We start from the raw sequence: 16754 nt of genomic DNA, 5'->3' as shown, positions 1-16754 counted from the left end.
GGTAATTTGCATTTAAAGAGAAACTGACCTTTTATAGAGTGGAGGGAGTAAGATGGGAGGAGCATCTCCACCATTTATTGAGTTGTCTCTTTCACTCGACTTCACGTCTCCATTTGAATTAAGGTGCTGATATTGGTTATGTGAGGACAATCCAAAAAACCCTTTCAGTGCCTATCAGTTTAAGAGAGAAGCTATAGTCCCTTGCAAAATGGTGGAAGCTTTGTCAGAAGTGGAGGAGAGAAAGGTGGGGAGCTGGGAGATACAGGACTGGAAAAGGTCAGTTTTCATTCCAATCCCAAAGAAAGGCAATGCCAAAGAATGTTCAAACTACTGCGCAATTGAACTCATCTCACACGCTACCAAAGTAATGCTCAAAATTATCCAAGCTAGGTTTCAACAGTTTGTGAACGGAGAGCTTTCAGATGTTCAAGCTGGATTTACAAAAAGGCAGAGGAACCAGAGATCAAATTGCCAACAACCATTGGATCCTAGAAAAAGCAAGAGAACCAGAGATCAAATTGCCAACAACCACTGGATCCTAGAAAAAGCAAGAGAGTTTCAGAAAAACATCTACTTGTGCTTCATTGACTACGCCAAAGCCTTTGACTGTGTGGATCACAACAAACTGGAAAATTCTTAAAGAGATGGGAATATCAGACCACCTGACCTGCTTCCTTAGAAACCTGTATTCAGATCAAGACAAGAAGCAACAGTTAGAACCGGACATGGAACAACAGACTGGTTCCACATTGGGAAAGGAGTATGTCAAGACTGTATATTGTCACCCTGCTTATTTAACTTACATGCAGAGTACATCACGCAAAATGCCGGGCTGGATGAAGCACAAGCTGGAATCAAGATTGCCGGGGGAGAAATATCAATAACATCAGATATGCAGACATCACCCTAATGGCAGAAAGCAAAGAGGAACTAAAGAGCCTCTTGATGAAGGTGAAAAAGTGAGAGTGAAAAAATTGGTTTAAGACTCAACATCCAAAAAATGAAGATCACTGCATCTAGTCCCATCACTTCATGGCAAATAGATGGGGAAACAATGGAAATGGAAACAGCGACAGGCTTTATTTTCTTGGGCTCCAAAATCACTGCAGATGGTGACTTCAGCCATGAAATTGAAAGACACTTGCTCCTTGGAAGAAAAGCTATGACAAATCTAGAAGGCATATTAAAAAGCAGAGATAGTGCTTTGCTGACAAAGGTCTAATCAAAGCTATGGTTTTTCCAATAGTCATGTGTGGATGTGAGAGTTGAACTATAAAGAAGGCTGAGCATTGAAGAACTGATGCTTTTGAATGTGTTACAGAAGATTTTTGAGAGTCCCTTGGACTGCAAGGAGATCCAACCAGTCCATCCTAAAGGAGATCAGTCCTGGGTGTTCATTGGGAGGAATGATGCTGAAGCTGAAACTCCAATACTTTGGCCACCTCATGCGAAGAGTTGACTCATTGGAAAAGACCTTGATGCTGAGAGGGATTGGGGGCATGAGGAGAAGGGGACGACAGAGGATGAGATGGCTGGATGGCATCACTGACTCAAAGGACATGAGTTTGAGTGAACTCCGGGAGTTGGTGATGGACAGGGAGGCCTGGCGTGCTGCAATTCATGGGGTCGCAAAGAGTCGGACACGACTGAGCAACTGAATTGAACTGGACTGCAAGGAGAAACCTGTCAATCCTAAAGGAAATCAATCCTGAGCATTCATTGGAAGTACTGAACCTGAAGCTCCAATACTTTGGCCACCTGATGGGGAGGAACTGACTCATTGGAAAAGATCCTGATGTTAGGAAAGATTGAAAGTAGAAGAAGGGGACGACAGAGGATGAGATGGTTGGATGGCATCACCGACTCAATGGACAGGAGTTTGAGCAAGCTCTGGGAGCTGGTGAAGGACAGGGTTGCCTGGCGTGCTGCAGTCCATGGGGTCAAAAAGGGTTGGACACAACTGAGTAACTGAACAACGACAAATATTAAACACAAAGCAGCAGCAGAAAGAAACTGCAAGAGAAGACAACCATCTTTCAAATGAGTCCAGGCCCCCTATTATGCATTTTATGTATCCTTTTAACAATCCTGAAGGAAGGTAGTCATTGTCCCGTTTTACTAAAAGTCAACAATATTCTTTTGAGGGTAATACCACTCCCTCCAGAGCACCCATTCTGGCAGGCGATGGGGGTGTGTTCAGCCGTTCACGAAATGACAAGACCAAGCCTACCCTCTCCCCACCCCCAGGCCTAGGGGACACGTGTGGGGAGCATCAGGTCAGAGCAAACCCAGCACTTGACACCAGTCCCCAGGAGGGAAACCTGAGTATCTGATGAAGGCTGAGCCAGCGCTGCTGGTGCTGCCCCAGGAGGCCAGATCAATGAGGCAGCTATTGAAAGGCCAGTCGGAGGCTCCCAGCTCAGGTCTCCTGAGAAGCATCTGATGCAACAGGAGGCTGCCCTGCAGTCTCAGATACTGCCCCAGGGCCAGCACACCACCACCGCACCTACCTACCCCTCCCCCCACCCCCCACTGAGCAGGAGCATCTTTCTTGGGCCTGGGCCTCACCGAGTTCCAGAGGGGTGGGCACCCTTTCCAAAGGCACCTCATTGGGGCTCTTTCCCAGGTGCTTCTAACATCTAGACTGCTCCACAAGGGAAGACATTAAGACTTCAACAATCACTGTGGACACGTAGGCCTGCGGAAGCCTGGAGGGAAGGACACTTGTCTCTGCCATGTGGCAGTTATTCATATGTAATCCTTTGGGCCAGACCAGCCCAGGTGAACAGGATGCCGGGTGAGGTACCAGTAGGTTGTCTCCCTTACAGGAGTCTCAACTTTTACACCTCAACTCGGGTGGGTGAACAGGAGTAAGAAACACACCCATTCATAAGCATTAAGTGCAGCTTCTGGTCTTGGAATGGAAAGCATGAAATCAAAGGGACCTGGAGGTTCCTGTGTATTCTCTTGGGTGGGCCAGTGCCAGAGCTACAACCCACGGTGGATAGGCCCAGTGGCGATGGCGGCAGCATCCACTCCCCTAGTTTGGGCCCCACTAGTTGGCCTATGCCAAACTCTCTAGTCTCCCCTCTTTGTGCCTTCCTCATAGACTTGACTGATTCGTATTTAAACTTCAGTGGTTCCTTCTCTCTAGACCTAGCCCAGATTCCTTAGCCTGGCACAGGGGCTCATGGTGGTTTGGCTAGTCTCATTTCATCCCACTACCCTCCAGTGCACCCGCTTTGCCAAATCAACCACTTCCTCACTAAATGTTGAACTTCCACTTGCCTTTTGGGTCCTAAGGCTCTTCTGGGATCCAACTCTATCCCCTTGGTGAAGGGAACAGGACCTCTTCTCTGCTCCCACAGCACAACCATCTTTTCTGTATCTAAAAGCACCTTTCCTCCTCACTAGCCCATGAACTCTCAGAGGCCAGGGACAAGTTTTGATGGGAAAAAATCATATATATCTGATGAGCATCATGCCAACTTTGCCAAGGGCCCTGCTCAGGCAGCTGAAGAGAATCTGCTAGTGTCCTAAGCCTGCGGTGACTGCTGGAAGGCAGGAGGGCACCCTGGAAGGTGCACGATACCAGGGCCGAACCAGAGATGTCACAGATCTGGACACATCAGTGATGGCCGGATGGATCCAGAAGTAGCAAAGGACCACGAAGGTTGGAAGAGAAAAACTAAGGCAGCAGACTCTTTATTTAATGTGGTTTTAAAATACATCAAGTCCCTGGCTGTTGTGAATACCAAAAGGAGACAAAAAAGCTGTCAGCACAGCTTCAAACAAATCTGGACGGCCAGGTTGGGCCATAAGGGAAGCAGTTATAGGGACAGAAGGCAGCACCCCTCCCCCAGGCAGGTGCCTGGCTGTCCCTAGGGTGACCTCCTCTGTGCTGTGCAAGGTGGGAGGGCTGGAGCAGCAGCAGGAGAACCACCTCAGCAGGCTTGGGCCCCCCTGCCGCAGACACCAGGGTGGGGGCAGGGGTGGGGAAATAACCATCCTTTACAGACATAACATTCTCTCATAGAAAGTGCCTGAGCGCAGCCCATGGTCCAAAAACCTCACGGAAAACAAACCTTTTAAAAAGTGCTGCTGCCACCTCTCAGAATCTGGTGGACACGAAGCTCTCAGCTGGACAAGACCCTGAACACAAGTTACTGTCAGCAGAGCCTCACCCGCGGTGGTCCCCTAGAGGAAAAGCTAGCAACCTAAGAAACCAGCACAGCTCTTGGTCCAAAAACTGAGGTCACGGGCATGAGACCTGCCCCAGTGAGGAAGGAACTGGCCTTCATTCATGGATAGGCCACCTCTGCATCTGGCCCAGGACCCTGGCTGGTGTGGGCAGCACCCAGGAACCTGGGCTGACTTTGGAAAGCAGAGCAAGCAGAGCAGCTGTAGTGATTGAAAAGATTTGGTCAACGGAGAGAAGAATGGGACCCCACCTACAGCCTGGCCTGGATGGCTACAGACAGACGGCTGAGCTGAGAGCAGAGCTTCTACCCTGCACAGCTGGGGCCACCTTGCTCACCAAGCAGCTATTCTTGGCTTCTGAAGACTGTAACTTGCCACACCATACTGGGCTCTGGCAGTCCCCTCCCTGCCAACACTATAGGCTTTAAGAGGTAGCTGAAGTGGGGCAGGTGATCCTGTGGGCCACTGCTGGCCTCCCTGCTCTTTGAAAGGGGCAGGCAGAAACTTCTGCCTCTTCCTGTGCTTCCTTAGCCCAGCAAACCCTGTTGGCAGCTCTTCTGTTCCTCAGCAGAGCAGGATCTCAGCCAAAGATGGCAAACAGGTCTCAACACTCACACTAGCTGCTGGGGGAATCTTGAGAAATGAGGGTATACCAGGAATGTAACAGGAAATACTCAGATTAGTGGTACCACCCATGGATGAAGAGGGGAAATGGTGTGTCATTCATTTGCCATCTCTGGTTTAAGTCCTAACATAATTCAGGAGTACTTCACACTCTTTATGAACCTTATCACCTGAGGGATTTAAGAGCTGTTAAGAGCGGGCTGTTTGTGAGATGAAGGGAGCTATAAGACAATGAACTAACTTCGAAGAAATACAGCAAGAAGCAAAAACTCATCCACTCAATCCATCTTGGTCTATGGCTTCCAGCTACAATGAAGCTGAGGCCCAGCTGGAAATGGGGTTATGGTACCCCAAACCCAGCGTACCCCTGCTTCCTGATGCAAGACTCATACATTCTGCTGTCCCAGAAGTTTTGTACAAAGACTGGCTAATGCGCTGGCAAGTTTGCAAACAGTAGGTGTTTCAGAGTACAGCGTAGCATGTGTGAGGGGTGGGAGTCAGGGTAGAGAAGAAACAGACACAACTATCTGTAGCCATTCTGCGGACTTCTGGGGATCAGCCAATGGCCAAGTCTCATTCTTATCCATTAGCTGTTGGACAAGACCTGGGGGTTCTCACACAGGAACAAGCAGGATGTCAAGGAGGGCATATCTCAGCTCTTATTACGTGGGTAACAAAATCAGGGCAAATCTCAAAAAAGAATGCACATTGTGGGCATGGATATATGAAGCAGACTCGTCAAGCCAAGGGGACGGCTGGACCCGGGGCCCAGCATCTGCCGCGTGGAGACAGCGGTGATGGCATCAGCAGTGGCCACCCAGGACTGAAGCCACCAGTAAGCTTGTGGCAAAGCCATGGGGACCCTTGCCTTTCTCTCACTATAAATAATCTGACTTCATCAAGCAGGAAACCTAAGCACCAGTGTGGCCAAGGTGCCAGGCAGGGTGCTGAGGCGGGTGGGGTGCTAGAGGCCAGGAGCCCAGGCACCACCGCTAGGCACCCCTTCCTCCTCAGAAGATCCTCATTATAAACACTGCCATGTGCAAAACAAACATAAAGGAAGCAAAACCCCAAACCTTCAGAAAGAATCCTTTGGGTGATCTCTTGTCCATCATTTGTGCAGGCTAGAGAGGCACCTGTGAATGATAAGGCTACTGCGAAGCATCATTGGCCTGGTCCTGGCACCACCAGCACGCAGGGGAAGGGCACCTGAGGGGCTCCCTACCAGCACATCACCCTGCACAGAGCATGCTCCAGGTCCCTTGTCCTAGGCAGGGAAGCAGTTTGATCACCAGCTCCAAGTGCTCTGTCAACGCTCTGCCTGGAGACCCCTTTTCCAGGGAAGCAAAGGAGCTTCCAGGGGAGCTGGGAGAGCTGGAGCTGCCCAAGTCCCGCTAACAGGAGAAACATAGTCATGGCCTGGGTGTGTCACCCGTCATGAGCTCTGAAGGGCAGGGAGGGAGGGGTGAGCCTCACATCAGGCAGGGGAAAGCTCAAGACACTTGTCCTGCCAGCTTCCTGTGACGGCAGCTCCCCTTTAAGACGCTTCAGCTCACAGAAGAGGCACTGACTTGATGTGTACACACCCCCACCTGTGATGCAAGCCTGTTTTACACTTACAGATATATAAATGTATGAGGCCTTGCACATATGCCGTATGTATGCAGGACTGACCCATAAAATCCAAAACTGCAGAGTCAGATGTCAGCCAGGTCAGAGCACCCTGGGCCTCAGCGGCGGGAGCCTCGCACAGGCTGGGCCTGGCTGAGAGGCTCGCTCCCTTCCCAGAGCGCCCCCTGGCATGGGCACCCTAGGCGGTGACGGAGGTGGGTTCCTGGGGCCCCGTTTGGCCTGAAGGGTCTGTGCTCAGTGCTCCGGGGCAGCAAGGAGCTTCTGTGGCCCTTGGGGAGCTTGGTGTTTGAACCCTGGGTCCCTCGCCACCCTGTTCCTTAGAGGCGTTGGCAGCCTCTGCCCTTCGCTCAGGGCCACTGTCAGTGAGGGGAGCCTGGCCTCCAGCACTCAGGTCCTGCACCCTCTTGTTCAGGTCATTGCGCTCTGACTGCAGCGCTCGGCACAGCTTCTCCAGCCGCTGGATTTTCACCTGCAGGCCCTCCAGCTCTTTGTCCCGGAGTGTTTTCTAGGGAGAGAAATGGGGCCTTCAGTTCCATGTCATCAACCGCCCACCCACCGCCACTTGGTGGAAAACATTCACCATTCACATTTTAACAACACCGGGCACTGGCCAGAGTCAAAAGCTGGCCTCTTTCGAGTAAACAGTTCTGGTTTATGCTGAGACATGGCTGCCAGCTGGAGACAGGTGTGGTATAGAGCAGGGGCATGGCTTGGAGGTGATGGATTCCTCTGTTTATTCACCAGATGGCCTTAGCAAGTGCTTGGCTTTTGAGTCTGTTGCCTTATCAGTTAGCCTTATCAGTCAGACTACTAACATCACCTCACAGATCTTGAGAAAGCTCAATGAGCTGGGGCATCCATACACACAGCAGGGTCTGGCACACAGCAGCCTCGCCATCAATTACTTTCTCCTCCTTCCCTTCAAGCCACAAAATCAAATAATCTGCACGGCTCTGCATGCCAGCTGCACACACGTCGGCACCCCTTGCTTTCTCTGCTGTTTCCCCCTTTCTTCCATTTCCTCTCTTTGCTTCCACTACAGACCCATCACTAAGCTCACTACCTCCCTTGAGGAGTCGGCTGGTGCCTCTGGACTTGGACAGACATGTGCACGAATCCCAGCTCCACTCGGGGCTCACTGCATCCTTCTTGGTAGAAAGTACAGCAAAGGGCCAAGAATTTCACACACCCCCAGCCCGGCTGCACACCGTACTCAGCCCACCTCCTCAGCCATCTCAAGCAGGGCCTTGTTGCTGCTCTCCCACCGGGACCGGTACATGGTGGTTTCTTTTTCCAGCTTCTTGATCTTCTTGGTCATCTGGGTTATGTGACACATAGAAGGAAATGATCAGGAGGTCAGGTGATTTGTGCATCTGTGTCACCAAGGTGGGAAACCGTCCCAAGGGGGCGAGATCAGTGCTTTCTGAGCCACCCCAGGGTGGATCCAGGTAAATACGGCCCACTCTTACCCCTCTATGGTATCAATCACATATTACTGTAAACACTGCCACATGAAGCACTCCAGGGATGGGGGCTTCCTGAAGGCAGGCCCAGTGTTCAATTCAGAATGAAGCTGCTTGCACCCCCATAGCCACCCCCAATCTGGACCACAGTTACCTTTTCCATCTCCTGTTTGAATGTGGTGAACACCTCACTGCTTTTGGAAAGAGTGTTCTGGAACTCCTCAAACTTCTCAGTGTACAGGGCAAGCTGGGTGAGAAAGAAGCCCACAAGTAAGATTGGGCTTTTCTGGAGGGCACTTCTGGTCAACACACTCAGACCCACCCTTAGCCCCCTGACCCAACAATTCTGTGGAGATACCGGTTTTCCTTAAAACAAACAAAAAAACCCCCCATCTATTTGGAAGGATAGAATCTAAAATGTGAAGCCTAAAAAGTAGGACAGGGGGTGATTTATATATTTCCTGTAATGTTCCTTTTCAAACTCTTCTTCCAGAATGAAGTCTAATTTACGTGATTAAAATCACCTGTCTTGTCTCCGCCTCCTCAAAAGGCATACAACACTCTGGACCAGGAACAAGTCCTTCTAGCTTGCCTTCCCACCTGATCACCACCACATAGGTGCCAGCCAGGTCCAGAGAGAACAAAGGCTTGGCAGGGTCACACAGGAGTCAAGGTGGGCCTAGAATGAGGGTCCCACTTCCCTCCCCCCAGACGGGGCTCAGCCTGGGAACCATGGAGGCACAGGGGGAGGCTACACAGTCTCACCTGCTGTTTCAGGTGGGTCTCCTGCTGCTTCATCAGCTCGCACATCCTCTGGGACTCCACGGCCTCTTTGAGAAGCTATTTCCGAGACAGGACCCCAGATCCCATCAGAAGCCCCTAGAGGCTGCATCTGGACTGTTTTAGCCATACGCACCACGACCCCCGAGGCTTCCTGCTCTCAGATGGGTTTCTGGCCTAAGCAGACAACAACCTCTCCCGGGCACACCTAACTGTGAGCTGAGCCAGAACCCGACCCGCCTCCTCCCAGAACCCCCACCCCTGGGGCCTGAGCCTCACAAAATCCTTCTCCCGCTGGTGCCTCTCCTCTGCCTCCTTCAGCATCTCCTGGGCCTGCTGGAGCTTGGCGTCCACCAGCTGCTGCTGCAGGTCCTTGTGTTTGAAGACTTTGTCAATGTGCTGCAGGAAAGCATTGTCAGGGGTGGGTGTGTGGTTTCCATCTGTTAGGAGCTTTTCTTGGGGAGGCCTAATAGCTCCACATGCAGAGACCAGGGTGCTGCCCAGTCTCCCACTCCAGTATGACATGCTGGGCTCCCATGTGTCCCACAGGTTGTGGGCCCCAAGTCCCTGGAAGGTCTACTTCCCAACCTCACCTTGTTTCTTTCCCACTGAGTCAGTCTGGCATGAGCACGGGATGAGATCACCTCCCAGGAAGCCAAGTAACAGATACACTCAAACCTTCAGCCTCATTACTCCACTGGACTGAGAACCCGCACTTTTGTAGCCCAACTCCCTAGTAAATGGGAGTACCAGGGGGAAAGGAGAGGGAAGAGGAAGAGGGCCCTTCACTTGGCCCACAAGGGCCAAGAGACAGTGTGCAGGGACCCAAAGAGAGGGATTCGAGTGCCTGGGAAAGCAGTCAACACCAGTCAAGGGAGTGACGCCCTGCCCTTTCAGGTGGCCGGGGCAGCAAAGCAGCAAGTAACTGGAGGGCACAGCCCCCAGAGTCGATGACTGAACACAGTTCCAGCTCCTACCCTGTGATTCCAAATTCTAAAATACTCTGAAAACTGAAACTGCCTTAAGTAGGCAGAAAAACTTGACCCATATCACTGTAGGGCTAATTATAAACCTAGGTGAGAATACTCACAAGTTTAACTACATAAGCATTAACGTGTCCAGTTTGGGGTGCTGCCACAAATCCTTGCAGGGATGCGACAAAATACATGACCCATGAATATAGCTCCAGTCCAGAACGTGGACAGTTTCATTCCAAAGACCCCTGGCCCTACAGTTCAGGACAGGGCACTGTGGATCCAGCTGTGTGGTCACAAGCAACATTCCTCTCATCACCTCAGTTCCTCCTCTAGATCCCTCCCAGGCTAAGAAGGGAGAATGGGCGAAGGGATGAAGCCTGGCAAGTGCTGCCTGGTGCTGGCACCCGCCCAGACTCCTCCATCCCCCGGCAACCCCTCACCTCCTCTCGCAGCTCATACTGCTCAATCAGCTTCTTGAGCCTTTCAGCCAGCTCCACGTTCTCCTGGCGTAGCTTGGAATTGCGCTCATTGTGCTGTTCCATCTGCAGCTGGATGTCGTTCAGCGTCACCTGGAAGTGTGAGGTCACTTCCTTGCGTTTCTCCTCCTCCTCCCGGGCCCGCTGCACACCTTCTTCCTGGGCAGAGAAGTCACCCCCAGCTCCATCATCCACCATTCCCAGCCTCACAGGGCTCTCCCACCAGTCCACGGATGCTCTTTCCCAGTAGCCCTCCCTGCTCTCCCAGTGAGAAGCAGCCAGGCTCTAAAGAGATGTCAAGCAATGGGGGCTACTAATGGACCCCTCTGTAAACAGGTGACATCAAGCCAGAGACTCCCTAGAAAAATGTAGGTTTACAGGTAAGTGCCTTTCTAAAGAAATCTGGATCTCCTGAAGCCTACTTTTCCTGGTCTCAGAGTAAGTTTGGAGGATCTATTAGTCTCAGTTAAATGTGCTTTTATCTGTGACCCCTTCACCCTGACCAAGTAGTTAAAATTCAATAACACCCAGGGTTGGTAGGGTTGTGCAGAATTAGGCACTTGGACACTGTTGGTGGGAAGGCAAAATCTACTAAAATTAAAATTTGATACTCTTTGACCTAGACATTTCACTTCTGAGATTCAGCCTATGGATAAATCCTATATAATTAGCCAGGGATATATATAAAAAGAATTTTCACTGTAGCTCTGTAAGAGAAAAACTGGAAACAACAAAGAACACACTAACTAGGGTACTGACTAAATGCAGTGTATCCATATAATGCCACCGTTAAAAAGAATGGGACAGGCTTATATAAACGTTAGGGAAAGATGAGGCACTGAGAAAACGGAATAGGCTATGAAATAATACATGTACAATAATTTCACTAAAAAACAAAACTATATTACATTTTATACTAAGGAAACTTATAAGGCTATGCTTAAATCTACATATAAGTAGGTTTGTTTCCCATTAGTTTCTACTGGGGCTGGGGTTGAGGATGGTGGGCAATAATTACCTTTGATTTATTAGACTTTTGTCACCTTTTACTCTCCATCACATCTATATTAAATTTATAACATTTTAAAACATACAGTAAAACTGAGCAAAACAAGTTGCAAAACATGCTTACTGATGCAAAGTTTTAAAGAAACACAAAGGGTATATTTAACGATCTGGAGGTCACAGTACTGACCAAGCCTTAATCAGACTGACCCCATCCTAGGTGAAGCACAGCAAGGACAAAGGCCTGACTGACAGCCCTCCAGGAGAAGAGCTGCTCCCCAGGGCTCTATGGAATGGAGAAACCTGAAGCCCCTCGTCCAGATTCCCTCAGCACCTTAATCTTTACCTCACCTAATACAAGTGCACGTCAAGTGGTAAAGCAGCTCTAAGGCACAGCGTCACTGAGGAAATCTCTTTCTAACCCAAAGCACGTGCTACTTTTAGGGGGAAAGCTACTGAAGACGAGTGAGGTCAGGAAAAGTGGACATCCCACCTTGAGGGAGCGGTTATGGCGCTGCAGCTCGCGGCAGAGGCTCTCGAGCTTGCTGCGGGCCAGGACGGCCTTGCTGTGCTCGCCGCGCAGGTGGTCCTTCTCCTGCACCAGCTGGCTCTGCTTCTTCTGCAAGAGCTTCATCTGCTTCTGGGAGTTTCGGTGTTCTTCCAGCTGGGGACAGGGACAGAGGAAGAGCCCTGTGGGGACTCAGGGTCTCCAGAGTTGACCCAACTCCAGCCACTGCAGCTCAGGTTAGACACTATGATGGTGTGTCACACACTGCCCCCAGTAACCCCAAGGGCCCCATGTCAAGGATACAGAAATGGACGCTGAGGACTGACAAGCAGAGGCTCACAGTCAGCAAATGCCAGTTTCTCTCCAAGCTGTGACTCCAGATGCAAAGCTCGTAAGACTCTCCAACCACGACATTTGCCCAACTCTCAGGACACCTGTGTCCACAGACCAGCCCACCTGCTACCCTCTTCCTTATATACAGCAACAGACCTGGACTCCCCATTTCTCTCCTCAATATGATTCTGAGTATCATGTTGGCCTTTTCATTACTGACAGATAATCCTTCTGCTTCCTGGCCTCACACCTTCATCTCCTTCTTAGACCCAGTCCTTTCCCAGTTCAGCTCAGCCCCCCTCCTACAAGCTTATTCAGTACCATAGGAAGAAATATAATGCAACTTGGGGTAGTTAAAAATGTGCCAACCTCCCAGGGCAGGGAGGGTGTATGAAGGGGGAGCACTGACCAGTTCAGCATACTTCTTGCACAGAGCTGCGAGCTTCTCCTCAGGGGTACTCAGCGTGTTCAGCGTCTGCATTAGTAATGTGATCTCCTTTCCTGCAAAGCACAGGGAGCAAAGGCATGTACCTCCTTTTCTGGAGGCCCCCTTTGGGTCTGGGCCCACTATTCTCGCCTATCAGACGTTACATTTCCGTTTGCTGACCTGGCTACCTTCCCTGCTCTTCTGTGTGCCTCAGGAGCACTGGGACCCATTCAGTTCTGCCCACCAGTATAGCCCCAGTACCATCCTGAGTGCCCACCACAGAGGACACACTCAACAAATACTTATTCAGTGAAGGACTGAGGGAGTTCCCTGACAGTCCAGTGGTTAGGGCTCCACGTGTTTACTACCAAGGGTGCAGATTCAGTCCCTGGTCAGGGAACTAAGATCCCGCAAGCCACGCAGTGCAGCCAAAACAATCAATGAATCAATCCACCCATTACACAAAGATCTTTAAAAAAAAGGAAAAAAAAAAAAAAGAATGAGTCTCTATGAAATCTCAGAGATGAGCACCAGGAGTGGGAGAAAGAAAACTGCCTGCTCTACCTACAGGTGAAAAAAAGGTATCCCACCTGTGAATTCAGTGCTGTTTCAATGCAAAGTAGGGCTTCCTTGGTGGTTCAGCGGTAAAGAATCCGCCTGCAATGCAGGAGACCTGGGTTTGATCCCTGGGTTGGGAAGATCCCCCGGAGAAGGAAAAGGCTACCCACTCCAGTATTCTGGCCTGGAGAAGTCCATGGACTGTATAGTCCATGGGGTTGTGAAGAGTCGGACACGACTGAGCGACTTTCACTTTCAATGCAAAGAAAGCCCTTCTGAAAAAGGAAGGACACAAAAGGAATAGGTCTCCTCAAGAACACTGCACTCCAGTCAACAGAGGCAGCCAACAGTGTACTTTAAAATGACTATACCCCTGCCAATAAATAAATATACCTTTCAATATCTGATCATAAAATTAAAAAAAAAAAAACCTAAACGCTTCTTTAAATTAGGATAACAAGGAGGGGGTGGGGAGTAGTGACCCCATAAGATGTGGGTATAATATCACCTTGCTTCTTTAACCCACTCACTCTCCATCCCCACCCAAGTGACTCCTCCACTGCCTGTGCCTGAGTCAGAGGGGGCCATGCATAGCACTGTGCCAGGTTCCTGAAGTGTCAACCCCCGGAGGCTCTGAGAGACCAATGCAGAGAATGCAAATCGTTGGCACACAGGCCAAATCCAACCCACAGATGGGTTTTGTTTGGCTCCTATCCTATTAGTTGCCAACTGTTACAAATCTAGAGATTTCACATAACTCTATATTTGTGGCTAAAAAAAGCAGCCAGCTACAGTTCTAACATACTATCAACTCACTGGGACCAGGTGGCAGTCAAGCCTTTGGATAAAGGAGGCATCCTCTTGGTCTCCTGGGGCCCTCTGGCTAAGCTTAACTTATTTGAGTTTTCAACTCTGGTCTAGTCCAATTCTCTTATTGTGTAGAGAAGTGAAAACTAAGGAACAGAGAGGAGAACCGTCTTGCCTAAGGTCACACAGCAAGTTAGAAATGATGATGGCACAGGATGCCTACTGATAACTCCTGCTTCCCATCTTCTCAAAGAGTATACTGGACTTTGGTTTACACTTGTTCCCCTAATGCAATGAACAACCGCACACCTCTACGTGATGGCCCCACTGTCGTGGCTTTGATTAGACTATGTGGTTTGGCAGCTCTGGAAGTCGGGTTTCTTCTGAATCCTCGCAGAGCAGGCTGGCCCAGGTATGTCAGGTCCAAACTCCCTCCCCTCACAAGTAGCTGTTCTCTGCTCACCCAGACCCTTGGCTTTCTTCTTCTCCTGTGGCCTTCGGTGGTCTCGGTCTACGACCTCATCACTGGTCCGGATCTCGTCCGGGCCCGGCTCCCCCTTGGAGATCTCCTTCTCACCATTGACTACTGGAGTCTCTGGCTCAGGCTCCCCATTCCTTGAGGCATAGGTCCGGGACTTCTCTGCATCTTCGGGTTCAGCAGGCTCACCCTGTGCCACATCCTCACCTGGGCCCCCCTGACTGTTGTCCACACAGTATGTACTGAGGATGTCTTCCAGCTGGCGGCTCAACTCCTCAGAGACATCACAGAGGGCTCCAGACTGAGCACTCTTGGCTTGTGCTCCTACAGGAGAGGATGAAGGGCAGAGAGGGAAATAAGATGGTTAGGATTTTTCAGGCCCAAACATACTGGTTTGGGTAAATGTTGCCTAAATTCTCTAAGCCTTAGTTTACTTCCCTATAAGCCAACTATTTCTCACTACTGTCCAACCACGCTTGTTTTGAGCATAAAAGAAATCAAGTAAGCAGACCATCCAACACACAGGGGTGGCATCATGTAGCAGGAACTCTACATCTAAACTCTAGTCCATTCCCTTCTCCACCCTGCCAATGTTGCCTCTTGATATTAAAAAAGTTCCAGGGAATTCCCTGGCAGTCCAGTGGTTAGGACTCTGGGCTTCACGGGGTGAGGGGAGGTTCCATCCCTGGTAGGAACTAAGATCCTGCAAGCCACTGGATGCTGTCTAAAAAAAAAAAAAAACAGTTCCGGAGGAGATAGTGCTTTGGGAAATCAAGTTTTCTCTTTAGTTTCTTCAAGTAATAAATCCTTCCTTCTCTGGGAGAGGGAAAAAAAAAGCACCAGAAATGCCTCAAGTATAAACATCAGTTACCCACTTGCAAATGAGGTGTTTCTAACCTGGATTTGCTGGCTGGGAGTCTCATCTGACTGCCAACCTCAACCTGACTTAATCCTGTCAGAGCCTTGTCTGGAGGTCTGCCCCTGTGCTTTGAATGGGAGGCTGTATCCACTCCCCAGCGCCTGGTGGGGGCTGCACAGACTCAGCACTGGCCTCCTCTCCACATTTCCTCTCTGCTGGGTAAACAGTGGCCCGGGCCTCTAATTCCAGAAGCTAGACCGGCGCGCCAAACTCCTCCCCCTGCGCATTGGAAAAGCAGAGCTGGCACACACCCTCTGCCTTCCCTGCAGCCTGGCTGGTGGAACCTTCAGCTTCTGTCGCAGGAGTCGACTGGCTGGGCCGCCCCTGGGCTCCCTCAGGTCCTGCTTCCGGTTGCCCCGGAGTGTTTTTGGGGTTGGAAGTGTTGCCTGATTGCTTGACAGGCCCATTCTTTTTGTCTTGGTTCTTCATTGTAGTTTGCAATGTCAGGTTAGGAACAGATCCTATAGAAACAAACACATTGCTATTTTCCAGACTTGGATCAGAAATCTCAATATCAGGGGGCGCGCGAAGCTTGAAACAAACTGGCAGGCCTTCACCGGAGGGAGTCAGCGGTTCTCCCAGTCTCTGGTCTGTCCGGTGTGCCCAGCCAGGCCTCCTTTTTCCAGAAGTCACTTCCCAGCACAACACTGGCCCCGCACCACAGGCCGCACGCGGAACAGCCTCAAGGCCCGGGACTGACGTGGCGGGACGCTGGATTCCCGGTTCCTCCCCGCCTCTCTGGCCCCACGTGGGCGTACCCCCGTCGCGCGCGCGCGCGCAGCCACCCACGCCCCGCGCGCCCAAGAGCCGCGCGCGCCCGCGCGCGCGCATGCGCACAGGCCACAACCCGGCCTCCCCCGCCTCCCCCTCCCCGCCAGGCCCGAGCCCTCACATTGAACCCGCGCGATTCCCCGCACCGGCCAAAACCATCTGAGACCACAGACCCTCTGCTCGCGTTGTTCCCCCTAGCCGCCGCCGTACGCACCCCCACCACCGACACCCCGACGGCTTCGCCCGCTCTGGCCTCGCACCGGAAACCCTGGATAACTGCTGCCGGCAGAGCCTCCTGCTCGCGCCGCAGCCAATCAATAGCCCGCGCTAGCGCGGGGCTTGCTGGGAAAGATGAAGCGAAGGCGGCCTCCGAGGAGGGTGAGTTGGAAAGGCGGGGGAGGGAAAGGACTACGCGTCCCTCCATGCATCGGGGCTAACCCCTGACTCCCAAGATGCAATAGGGCTCCAGTCCTTGGAGCCGCAGACCCAGGAGGTCCGAAAGGAGCCGGTCATTCTGCACAAATACTCACGTCAACCTCGTTTCTATCACGCAGAAGCTATGATTCAGCTCCTAGAGCCTTTCGGCTGGCTACTTTTTTCTGCACGCCTCCACTACCCCGTCCCTCCTGCTGTGAACATCTGTGTGTGTGTGTGTGTGTGTGTGTGTGTGTCTATGCTTAGTCGCCCAGTCGTGTCCGACTCTTGCGACCCCACAGACTGTAACCTGCTAGGCTCCTCTGTCCATGTGAACATCTGTGACTGTCTAGGAACTCTGAGGAGTAGGGGGAGAATACTG

The 16754-nt window shown here is 51.2% G+C and overlaps 1 protein-coding gene across 4 annotated transcripts; it reads right to left on the bottom strand.

The window, feature by feature from the left end:
• Positions 1-3687: 3687 nt before the first annotated feature.
• Positions 3688-16276, bottom strand: TXLNA (taxilin alpha). 4 transcript variants are annotated; one of them, XM_040228013.1, is made up of 11 exons: positions 16173-16276; positions 15439-15648; positions 14254-14592; positions 12408-12499; positions 11651-11821; positions 10117-10311; positions 8979-9098; positions 8685-8759; positions 8074-8166; positions 7679-7774; positions 3688-6961 (listed from the first exon to the last, which is right to left on the bottom strand). In XM_040228013.1, exons 2-11 carry the CDS (start codon positions 15614-15616, stop codon positions 6635-6637), a joined length of 1686 nt encoding a protein of 561 aa, XP_040083947.1. In that variant the 5' UTR covers positions 15617-15648; positions 16173-16276; the 3' UTR covers positions 3688-6634. The 4 variants fall into 4 exon arrangements, with proteins under 4 accessions (XP_040083947.1, XP_040083948.1, XP_040083949.1 ...); XM_040228014.1 differs by having other exon boundaries at positions 16132-16259; XM_040228015.1 differs by lacking the exon at positions 16173-16276 and adding an exon at positions 15731-15996.
• Between the last annotated feature and the right edge of the window lie 478 nt (positions 16277-16754).

This window comes from Oryx dammah, unplaced genomic scaffold (assembly GCF_014754425.2).
Source record: "Oryx dammah isolate SB20612 unplaced genomic scaffold, SCBI_Odam_1.1 HiC_scaffold_27, whole genome shotgun sequence".
NCBI lineage: Eukaryota > Metazoa > Chordata > Mammalia > Artiodactyla > Bovidae > Oryx > Oryx dammah.
Note: the sequence above shows the minus strand (reverse complement) of the source record. Positions and strands in the feature narration are given on the sequence as shown.

Excerpts from the sequence above, each read along its gene's own strand:
- TXLNA (XM_040228013.1), bottom strand. The coding sequence starts at position 15,616 with ATGAAGAACCAAGACAAAAAGAATGGGCCTGTCAAGCAATCAGGCAAC. Across the intron at positions 10,312-11,650 it reads GCCATAACCGCTCCCTCAAG|GAAGAAGGTGTGCAGCGGGC; the intron begins GTGGGATGTCCA and ends TTCTCTGCCCAG. Across the intron at positions 8,167-8,684 it reads AGACCCACCTGAAACAGCAG|CTTGCCCTGTACACTGAGAA; the intron begins GTGAGACTGTGT and ends TTTCTCACCCAG.